The following is a 12,141-nucleotide window of genomic DNA, read 5'->3' on the forward strand; positions in this document are numbered from 1 at the left end:
TGAAGCAGACCGAAACACAGCCACAGCTTTGCATACTACAAAACAGCCTGAGAATAAAACAGCTGCATTTTTGTCAAAAAGTTGCTTCATTTGCCTGTACAAAACTTACTCTAAAACAAATCATTCCTTCATAAATGGTCCCTATGTAGTTGTCATCAACTTGAATCACCCTTAAATGGGCACAACCACATTGTAACAGGATCCTCCTACAAGGTAGGAAATGTTCACAATTCCCACTCGCAGGTTTGCCTTTTCCCCACCCCCTACAGAGAAAACATCATCTCCCCTTTATGCTATAATAGCCAACAAATTGACATTAGAAAACTGAATTTTTATCAGCTGCACTGAACTTTGATTTTTCTTGAGGATGCGTGCTTCCCTTTCAGACTAACAAAATACCTACCTAAAAGGTTTTTGGTTTTTTTAAACCCAGAATTACTTCTTTAACTTTTCTGGTTTTATAAACCAGAAGTTACTTTTTTTTTTTTTTGTTTGTTGGTTTCATTGTTTCTAGCTCAGAAGTTACTTTTAAACCTTTTCATTTTTAGAACTCTCCAAATACATCTCCCCTCACTTAAGTCAGATAAAAATCCTCTTTCCTTACAATCGCTGGCCAGCTCAGTCACATCAGCTCCTTCTGTACTGCAACACTCACTGCATTACACTGAATTCAGTAAAAACAATCACCATGTTCAACTGCTCTAAACAGCAGCTAGCACAGAAGACAAAAATTTCAGGTCAACATGATACAGAAACTGTCAAGACTGTCAAGCTTCTCATTTTATCCCCCCAAACCCCAAACCAATATATATGTGTTTCCATTTTTCTCTCTCTCCTACCAACAGTTCTTTGTTTTCATTTTTATAGCAATTGCTGAGTAAATGCTACATTTTTCCAGAGTGAGATAATTTCAGCTAGATATTGTGAAAGTCTTCATTGTTACAGAGTTCTAGCAAAACTAGGTAAATTTAATCTAAAGGGGAATGACAGAAGTTTGTATTACATATAAAGCCAAACATTAAGTGATTTTATTTCATCTTAGTATTCATAGCCAAGATCTAGAAATAAAATAAGTCATTCTGAGGCACATCAGAAACAAAAAAATAGCAGATATAGCTCAGGCTATATTACTTCTATACTGTATTTTTCTTATACCATTTATGCTTTGATTTAGCACTCAATTTACCACCGTGGCAACATGTGTTGATGAAGTCAGTCTCATGATGATGAGCCACAGTCTCACAGAAATACTGTCTCATGAAATTATACTGATAACTACTCTGTCTCCAGCCCTTTGTCCTGGATGAGTCCTACATGAGTAGGACTATACTACATTCTGTACGTTTCTCCAATCCTATGTTTGGTCTGTCCTGGACAGACTTTGGACCCACATGATAGTCTTGTCCTCAGCACTGTCCCTGACCTCTTTTGCTCCTGATAGGACTCCTAGGCACACTCTGAACCTGACTAAACACTCTGCTGCCTCTGGAGCTACCAACATCTAGCTCTGCCACTCCATCCTGTAGTTGGTTTCGTTCTTTTTTTCTTTCTTTCCCCCTACTTTTACTAATCTATATTAATTGATACTCTAGCTTCTAGAAAACACCAAATCTTGCTTTTTTCAGAAACTTGACCAAAAAATCAGATTTAAAAAATTATTTGGCTTGCAGAAATACTTTGCAGTAATTTCCAGAAAACAAGCCTGCTTCTGGTCCACAAAATCCTACAGTGTCCTAAAAGTAAAGACTTTCAATCATTTTCCAAGAATGACAAATTTCCACGCATCTTGGCTATGATACTCCAAGCTTTCTTTCCTCTCTAGAATGAGGACATCAGTTTCAGAAACTCCTGGATATCTGCTATTATCTTCATGCAAATGTCACTGACTTTCTCACATTACCCTAACACAACAGCCAAAGAGAAATTAAGTTTCTGATGACCTGCTTCTGTACCTCCCTAAAAAGAAATTGAGATAAGTATCCTGGAATTTTTGAAAGGTTACAGTGACTACCACTATCTCACACAGAACTTTAATTTTCCCTACCATTACAGACTATTTTGAACAAAGAACCACAACGTCTGTTGGAAAAGAGGCTTAACCTGTTTGAATATTAATATCCAGTGCTCTTTACGGCCTAGGTTATCCAAGACACTACATGGGACTGGAAGACTTGAGTCATAGCTTCATGTCACAGGCAGGATACCTTAAGAAATGTAAAATCGGGCATTAGTGCTGAAGTTCGGGCACCTGGATCCTCAACTGACCAGAAAGGTTTTGCACCTATCTGATTGCTACATGATTAAAAAAAAAAAAAAAGTATTATCTGAAACACACTATTTTACTTACCCCACTGTTAAAAACCACCAACAGTAAAAACCAAAAACTAAAAAGGAGAACAAAAAAATAGCTCTGTAAGTTAAAGACAGTGGTCTGAAAACTGGTTTTCAGAAACCATTCTGGTTTCTCAAGTCTGTAGCAGGCAAGAACTTCCCCACATGGCAGAAAAAAAAAAGAAGCTAAGCATAAAATCATACACTTCTATCTGGCAGAAACACTACCAGTGACACTCCATTAAAACCATAAATCCTAATTCCAACGATTATTTTACAGCAGATTTTACGAGTTTTAGAAGCATAATAATTGCCTTTAAGGACAATGGTATTTTTAATCAGCCACTTAAAAAGGAAGAGAGAAAAGCAGAGAAGTGATTTAAAGCATCCAAATTCTATCACATTTCTTCCTGTGTGTTGCCCAGAGGCTATGAGAAGTTAGCAATCACACTAATTCTGTCCCATCACTATGAAAAAGATGCAAGAAGGCAAGGATGATGATTCTGGCAAAGAATTAGTACTTTTCTCCCAGCACAGAGAGAGAAACATATGCTGGATTACCAGTATGTGATTTCTGTTTGAAAGGAAACTTCTGTGTGAAGCTTTCTTAATCCACAGAGAAGATTCACACTGAAATAACAAATTGCCAGTGGGTATGCAGTTCTGCAACACTACTATGGTGAAGCCTGTTTCCTCAAGGAAGAAATGAAAGCTTTTGAAATATTTTTGGCAGTTCAAGAGAGATCTAGGTACTTATCTCAAGTGCTTATAACTCTCCTTCATACAGAGAGGGTAAACTAATTCTGGACTTCAAATATTCTAAAGAGTTCTGTTTCTGTGAATGATCCACCTACTTCAATTCCTCAAAAATTTTGCTGATACTTCTTATTTCACTTTTCCCCAAAAGCAGGTTATTTCTCAACACGCTTTTGACAGCTAATATGCTAACCATAAGAAATGCTTAGGTTCTCAGCCTTAGTGTGTGAACTTAGTCCAGCTTTCTACTTCAGAAGTTTCTAGACATGTTCAGTGGCAAGAGTCTTGACAGCTCCACTGACCTCTCATCCTGTAAACTCTGGACCAGTCAGTGGGACAAAGTATGACTGATTTTATCTGCCTACTACCTTAGTATCTCATTTTGTATTGTTCTTCCTCTGATATATGTCCATCAGGCAGTTGGGATTTACAAAAAGAAGGAACAGAAGCTAGAACATATTCACTAAGAGAGAAAGATGAATAAAATTCTTCCTCTCCACACTTCTTAAAAGCATCTGACATTTGGGGCACTTTCGATCCATGTCAAATTCTGGCTGTAAACCAGAAACACAGGCCCAAGCCAGCAAGCTTGGAAAGTGACCATTAACAAAACTGAACTTCAGCTGTCCAGGCAACCATCAAATAAAACTGTTTATTTCCAGGTGTTTTATGAATAAATAGACAAATATTTCTATAGTATCACTGCACTGGCAGCACTTCCTCAGCAGAGACTAAAATAAAAGAAAGGATAAGGATACCAATGCGGCACAGAGTAACTCTGGCCTTGGGTCTATTAACAAGAAAGTTAAAATCTTGCAATAATACAGCGGAAGTGTTCAAAATTTGTAAATATATAAACCAAATTACTGTGACGGGCTCCCCTACCATGCTGTAATACAATCTTAGTTTTATATAAATGTCATGAGCTTCAAATCAGTAGAGAATTACTTACATGGACAGATAAGGGAGATGTTTGATGATGCATTACAGTGCATAAGAATGTGTCTACTGAATCAGTAAGAAAAATGACAAATTTATCTCTATTGTTACACTTTCTGCAATTGCTGCAACAGCCTGTCACAGAAGGCAATCACTTCCTTGCATCTATTTCAAAATAAAGAACCTGCATAGTCTGACACAGCAGGGGAAAAGGAACCCCCAAGAGTGTGGTAGTTCTCTCAGTAGATTACACTTCAGGACCTTGTGATCCAACATCTAAAATGTATTCAATGAAGCATCTTTAATGAAATCGCAAATTCCTGCAAAGCCTCTTTCATATCTGTGTAACTGACAATGAAAAAATCAAAACATACAAATTGATTAAATTTGTCAATTACTATTTTAGTGAGAGTTCTGAACACATTCTCTTCAAATCCAAACCTGCGGAAGAAAACTCTGGCTATTGGTTTATAGATCATACTAATTAGAGCACCAAATCTTGGATTCTAGAAAGCAAAAATGGAAAGATAAAACATTCACATTAGGTAGAATAATTTATAAACAAATAAAGTAGCAGTTCAGCTCTGTTCATGTACTTAGTATTTTTTTCCTTCCATCATGACTGAGATCTAATTTTTTAATTACCACAACCTTCACTAAAAGCTGTTTTTTCTCACTTTTAAAGCAATCACTAAGGATAACATCTCTGAAGCCTTTTAAAAAGGAATAACAAACAACAAAAGTGATTAAATATGAGGTAAACTTCTGTATTTTTTCTCCCCAAGTAATTATGCTAGAACAGATAAAACCATTTTCTGCTGTGTACAGTTTTAAGCCTGGAACTCTACTGGCACAAGGCATTACAACATCCCAATGGCTGTACCATGGTGCTTCAGCTTGCTTCTGCCCTGGGTATCTCTCAAGACTCCATGTTAAAAGCTTTGTCTTATTCAGTCATAACTAGTCTTCTGGCACCGAGCTCCACCTGCTGACAAGAGTCTCAAGTGTTGCACAGTTTGCACACCAAGTCTCAGTTTTGTCAACCAGCTCCAGGAAAATGCTGCAGTATGCAAAATAAATCTACATTAAACACTTCTACAGTGAGAACAGCATGTAATTTCAAACACATATTCTTAAAAGTCATGAGTTTATGCCTTCATAATTTTTTTTACCATGTAAGGAAAAAGAAGAAGACATATTAAAGTGGCACAAAGATTTCACTATATAATTGCTAAATAAAATTAATTACTATTTTATATTAACTGAATCTATTACCTGGTTTAAGAACTCCCTGAAGATCTCCTATTCTGTAACAATTTCCAAGGCAACACTTATGCTATAAGTTTAAAGCTTTACCATTAAATGCAAATTATCATAATTGTATGTAATTACCTGAGTAAATGTTTACCTGTACTGTAATATTCAAAAATTAATGATGTTTTTATCTCTAACCTGATCATCAGACATATAAAAGTTTTGTTGCTGTTGTTTTCTTCATTTGAATTACCATGGACAACTGCCATGCTTTGCTGATCATATTAACAGCAAAAATACACCTTAAGTAACTCAAGACAAATGACAGGCCATACATCCACTGACCGAACACCAAAATGTGGAAAAGTTAGCTCAAGTACCTTCCAGTTAAATTTTATGAAGGACATAATACATAACACTTTGGATACTACTACATTTTTGTCAAAATGTATCTGTTTACAAGGAACAACTAGCTTTTTTTTTAGTATCTCCATACTTTAAGTACAGAAGAAAATGTGAACTATAAATCTCCCATTAACATAGTGAATGGCATAAATGCACAACTCTAAGGGGCTCAAAAATAAGATTTTAAACTTCTAGAGCCATCAGCATTATAATTATCTCTGTCTTGCATGGATAAGTCAGTAGAAAAGTATAACTGCTAGTGACAATAAAACGTTTCATTTTTCCAAATAAAATGACAAAACTATTAAATGCAATGTTCAGAAATTTCTGTTTCATTCTTGTTTATATCCTAATTGAAAAAAGAGAATTGTTTGGCAATTTCCTTTTCTTCCTTAAATGAGTACATGACTACCAATACATGGCAAATATACTTCAAAAATATATTGACTAAAACAAACCATATTGAAGACACTAACAGAATACAAAACTTCCTACAGTTAATAGAGGCAAAAAAGAACAAGGAAACTAACTTAATAAACATAACATTACACTTTCTATGAAAACATATCTAACAGCGTTTCAGAATTTCACTCCTTGTTAGCATTCTATTATACATTTACCTAATGTAAGAGAAGGGAAACAATACCATTTGCAAACTATTCCACCATTAAATTGGCTCTATTCATATTATAAATACTTAGGAGATATGAAACATAATTGCTTTGCATATCCCTCTTTTAAATTTTAAATTACAAAATTAAAAAATTAATTGTGACTTGAGGACATGAAAATTTGCTTCATATGGATGCTGACAAAACAGGCCAACTATGATTTTCTAATTCTTAGGGGAAAAAAATTGCAAAACAAGTGTTTACAATTAATTCCTGAAGAGGAATAAATAACCATATTCAAGCATATCAGAGTAACATTTAGGTGACCTGCTCTCAGAAAAAGTGGAGAAAACTTAACGAATTCATAGCTGAAGAAATAGCCATCCTCTTGAATGATACCAGGATGAGCAAACAGCAGCAAAAGCATTTAGTTTCTGATCTTTTACAGCCCTATATTTTTAAGGAGTTTTACTAAAACAAAAAAAAAAATCCCATTTTAAAAATCACTACTATGTTTATTTACAGAAACAACCCATGAGAGTATTATTTTTCCATCTTGAGATATAGTCAAGACTGCCAGGTCAAGGTGATGCCAGACATGAGCACAGACTGGGAGAAAGAAGAACACATCAAAACCAGCCCTGCAGAGAAGGATGCCGAGGTGCTGGTAGACAAAAAGCTGAACACGAGCTGACACCATGCAATTGCAGCCTGAAGGGTCAACCACATCCTGGGCTATACTCAAAGCACCGTAAGCAGCAGGATGATGAAGGTGACTTGTTCCCTCTACTTAGCTCCTGTGAGATTCCATCTTGAAAACTGCACCCAGGTCTTGGGTCTTCAAGACAAGAAAGAGATGCAACAAGCCCAGAGGAAAGCCACAGGATCACACCGCTGGAGCACCTCTCCTATGACAACAGGCTGAGAGAGGAGTTGTTCAGCCTGGAGAAGGAAAAGAAGATCTCCACAAAGATCTTGATGAAGCCCTTAAGTACTTAAAGGAAGCTCATAAGAAAGATGGAGGCTGACTCTTCACATTGGCAGATAGTGATGTAAGGGGAACAAGTCTTAGTCTAAAAGAGGAGAAGTTCCAGCACCTGAGCAGAGTCTTGCTCTGTCGGGAACATGACTCTGGCACAAGCTGTGAGAGAGGAGACACCTCCAGTACTGACAGTGACCACCCAACACCACCTTAATCCTCTCTGCTCCACTGCAGGGTGACAGCAGTGGTCCTTCCGTGTGAAGAGACAACAGACCTGACTCCTTCTGGCTCAGTGGAGCAACCAGCTGAAGGAAAGGCTGTGTGAGGGAAAAATGCCCCAGAGTCTGCACTACCTCTCAGCACTTCTACTGTGTAGCCCAGGTGTAAGGGCTTATCCAACATTACAAGCATCAAATCATTTAACGATCACCTCAAAGCCCTTCTCGGAAACCAGGGACAACACCAACACCATCAGGCATGTTTAGCTCCTGCCTTTTTTCAAGTCCAAAAGCTGGTAGAATTCCTTACTGAGGTGCAGGAGCTCCTTCAGGTCCTAAGGGAAAAAAATAGCATGAGCAGCAGAATGAACAGGGTCCATTGCAGGCTGCAGTAGATGATGACCATTTCCTTCTGGGGCAACGTGTGCTGATCCCAAGGCAGCCTCAGTACTAATGGCCTGCATGTAAATGCTGTATCCAGTACATGCAGAACTTGACTTAGCTGTGGAAATAAAGATGCCTTCTTTCACAGTTAACCCTGTTTTCAGTCCCATTCAGTCTCCTGTACAAGACAAGGACTTCCACATCTGGCACCCGCAAAATAAGTGTGCATATCCAAGAGTGGCTTAGCCCTTCTGGCAAGCTTTGCCTTGAAGAAGAATGGAAAATGGTAATCCTGAACAATTTATTCTTCAGCTGGAGCTTAACACATCACACTTCAAGACAGGTCTTCTCTGCAAGGTAGCTTGAATAATCTGCATTATTTTCATAAAAGGTGAAGGCACTCCAAATTCTCAGATAACATAGGCCAGATGGAACTACAGAAACTAGAGCAAGTTACTTAAAGTACAAAATCCATGTTAAAAATGAATGTCAACATTATCCCTGGCATACAAATGCATACCTGATTTATTTTCTCAAATTGCCTTAACAGTAAATTTGACTTACTGGTTTAAAAAATAAAACAACAAGAACCCACATTATCCTCTATTTCAGCTTACACAACATCACTTAATGCGTTAAATATTTCTGCCTCCTTTTGTACCAACTTCCTGTTTCCATTTTACCTTCTCCCTGAGAAGCTGACCAGACTGCCTCTCATCATTAGGCCCTTTTCTAATTGCTCTCATGCCTTTTCTCTGCAACCTTGCATTGGGTTAAAGTGGCAATATTTTATAAAGTGGTGCATCCTGCTGTAGTGGAAGGTGTTGAAAGGGGTTGGAACAAGGCAATCTTGGAAGCCCCTTCCAACCTAAACCATCCCATGGCTCTATGTTCCCCCTTCCCCTGCCCTCCTGTAGAGGTCACCGTGCCCTGAGCAAAGAACCAGCCACTCTGTGCCATCTGCCCTGGGGCACCACAGTGGCTACACTAGAGGTGATGAGCCCTCACACCTTGAAGTTGACACTGGAGGTGAGATGGTGCTGGCAGCGATGGAGCTGCCGTGTCTCTGTCCTGTTGGCCCTGTGTAGGCCTGTGCTCAGCACACAGGATTATTTTCTCCCACTCACTGAAACAGAGGTTTAGACACCAAAAAGCAGACTTCAGTAATCTTGAGCTGAAGGGGAAGAGTACCATTCCTATGACTAGACTCATCATCTCAACTAATACTAGCAGACACTAATCACTAGCACTACTACAGGATGTGGTATTAAATAACTAACAAGATAGCCTGCCCCAAAAAGATTCCAAGCCTCCTAATCGTTTGCAATTATTATTCTGATCCTTCTTTTCTCTTTCTTCATCTTTTTGTACTTTTTAAACTCCTTCTAGGTTACGACAAGCATACAAGCTTTGTAAAATAATGTTTTGTACCAGTGCAAATGACAACCACCTCATAGTGCCTTGTAAATATTAAACAGCAGTGGAAGCAAGAAAATGCTGACAATCAAGTATAATTGTAGAATGGGAATCAGTTCCACAAATAGACAGAGGAAGAAAAACAGCTCTCCCCCCATATACAACTATTTAATTATTATTTCATAGAGCTACTGCCCCAGAGGCCAAAAAGAATGTCAAGCTAAGCCTCAAAGAAAAAAAGTCACAAATAGCTCCTACATGTCAAAACTAATACACAAAGGCAAAAACTGTTTGTCCCTTTAGTAAACAGGTACTGTTTGTTTGCTTTTTTATGTAGCCTACAAACTCTGCACGTAGCTGCACAAAACTGAGAAAAGGAAGTCACACAAAATATGGCAAAGTAAGGTACTTACTTAAACTGTATGAGGTCTCATCAGACCAAAAAAATTTCCTTTTAATGATTAAGAGCATGCAAACATTTAAAAATAAGTTGTAAAGAAAACAATGTTTATTTCTGTTTGAGAAAAAAGTAATTACAGTACATGAAATTAATTTCTCAATTACATAACATGTGCAGCAATTCCAAGAGCTTTTGCTGTTAATTTTCTACCTACAACTGTAAATTTATTTCTTCAACACAGCCAAGGAAATTCCCAATAGCTACTCAGTCACATTTACTAAATCTATGTAAGGGTTAATACTCTTCTTTATTAAATTTTTTTCTTAAAAAAAGTGTAATGAAAATCTAAGCGTCAAGTGTAGAGAAGATGAATCCAAGTCCCCAGACACAGACTGTTATGAGTTACTGCCACTTAAAAAGAAAAAATATCACACAGCTGAACTTCTTGTCCAAACAAGTCTCCAAAAATGCAAAGTGAAGACCATTCACTTTAAATCATCTCAGTGAATAGCTTGATACTCTGATCCCAGGTCTGAAGTACAATGTCAGGGCTACACAATTCAGTAAAACAGATGTAAAACTTACCATAGAAGTCACTGATCTGGCATCTTCTTTGTAATTCATTACAGGTGGTGGCTCTTTCCCATCATTCTCTTGAACCTTTTGTTCCAGTAGTTCTTTCTGGGCTGCAAACTTTGCCTCAGAGCATTTTAATTGCTGGACTGTATGCTTAAGTTCTTCAAGTGCTTGCTTTTGGCTCAGCAAGAGTACAATACTGCAAAGAAAAATAACAATTTAACAATGTGCATGATTCAAAATAGTCTATTTGCTTTATAAAAGCTGGGGGGAAGAAAGCATGACAATTCCTCAACATAATCATTTATTCAAAGCTGAAGCAATTCTAGAAAAATTTCAAAGCAACAAGATAATAAAAGCAAACACTCATTCTCTTCTCTCTATCACAAAAGCATCCTCTTCTATCACAAAAATCATGTTTAATAAATATAGGCAGAACTCCTGTTTTCATTCACTTTTGATTGAATTTACAAACACTGGGGTTCCCCTTCCCTTAGAGAATAAGTAAATTTTAGATAATGATTTGAAGTGATGAGAAATTCACTCCAATCAGTGTAGTTGTTGCAGTAATAATTTGCAATATTAAACTCCCCTCACATCCAGTATAAATTCATACGGCATCACATAAGAGATATCTGTTTTTTTCCTCTGCACTGTAAGTATTTCTGGATTGGGTTATAACTGTCTTATGAAGCTAAATAAATTTATCTTTATGAGGAGCTAAAAGCAACTTTTCATCGTCTGATTGTTTTTATAGTTCTTCTCTCAATAACACTCATACTTGGGACTACTTGAGACAGTAGTGATTAAATTATATTGAAGGGCATGCAATTAAGAGTATCTGCAGGTACCCAAATGACTCTATCATTCCAAAGAACTACCAAAACCAAAGACTGACAGAAGATGCCTAAGAGATAGAATCACCCACAGTATAATACAGACACCCTTAAAAGCACTCAACCAGTGCCCAGAGACTGTGGTCTACAGGAGATGCAGAGTTCTCACAGTCTACAAGAACAGCTGAAGGAGGTAAATGGACCAGAACAATGAAAAATGACGTCAATACGAAGAAAAATCACAGTATTGTGTCACTCTGGATCTTCAGGATAATCCCGTGAAGACAAGTCCGCCTGCAAGCCCTATTCTTGAAGAAAAAAATAAAGGCAAAAGTTGTTCATACAGGGATTGATCCTTCACAAACTGATGCTCAGCCAATTGAGTATTCAAATGGATTTCAAATTAACAGGGGAACCACCTGTCATAAAGTCCTCTTTGGCAGGAAAAGATACAAATTATTCTCATATAGATGAGTATTATATCAAGTCAGTAATGAGCAAAACTCCTCACCATCAGCAAAATGATCCTTCATTCAAAAAGGGTAAGTGTGAGGTATGCGGACACAATTCTCAGATCTGAAACTGAGATTTGGCATGAATTTGCACATATCTAACAGCATCAGAGAAGCAAATGAACAATTATTCTGAAGCTATCCTGAAGATAATGTGCTTTCACCTGGTCTCCTTTATGAGAGAAAAGGGCATCACCATGTGAAAATAAGAGGTTTCAACTATCAGCAAGGCTTTGGCAAATACACACTGGTTGGAGTGACATCCCCAAACACAGAATGGTTTCAACTAATCAGGACATAGCAGTAACAAGACATACTCTGAAAAGTCACTCACAAGCGAGTCTCTTTCTGAGCAGTGGCAAAATGGATTACAATCTGATTTGGTTTCCCAAATCCAACTTTCAGTGCTTGCTGCTCCAGTCATGCATGAGGAATTAGAATCTATAAAATTATTTGCCTGTGGCTTGCCAGAGTGCAAACTGCAAAGTTCTTGTCGCTAGTAATAGCTACTAGCAACTTCA

At 37.5% G+C, this 12,141-nt stretch overlaps 1 protein-coding gene across 14 annotated transcripts in view; it reads right to left on the reverse strand.

Annotated features, from left to right (window-relative positions):
- FER (FER tyrosine kinase) overlaps positions 1-12,141 on the reverse strand; it is a 153,020-nt gene that overhangs the window by 90,937 nt on the left and 49,942 nt on the right. For 10 of the 14 annotated variants that reach the window (XR_010994640.1, XR_010994641.1, XR_010994642.1 and 7 more), the window contains one exon: positions 10,282-10,471. Coding sequence is in view for 11 of the 14 variants with exons in the window: in XM_068177444.1 (XP_068033545.1) it covers positions 10,282-10,471 (190 nt within the window). In the remaining 3 variants the exon portion in view is untranslated. Of the gene's footprint in view, positions 1-4,807; positions 5,087-6,747; positions 6,768-7,744; positions 7,832-8,892; positions 9,007-10,281; positions 10,472-12,141 lie in introns of those variants that run through there. The other 4 variants (XM_068177452.1, XM_068177454.1, XM_068177451.1 and 1 more) reach the window with 4 other exon arrangements.

Source organism: Anomalospiza imberbis, chromosome Z (assembly GCF_031753505.1).
Source record: "Anomalospiza imberbis isolate Cuckoo-Finch-1a 21T00152 chromosome Z, ASM3175350v1, whole genome shotgun sequence".
Taxonomy (NCBI): domain Eukaryota; kingdom Metazoa; phylum Chordata; class Aves; order Passeriformes; family Viduidae; genus Anomalospiza; species Anomalospiza imberbis.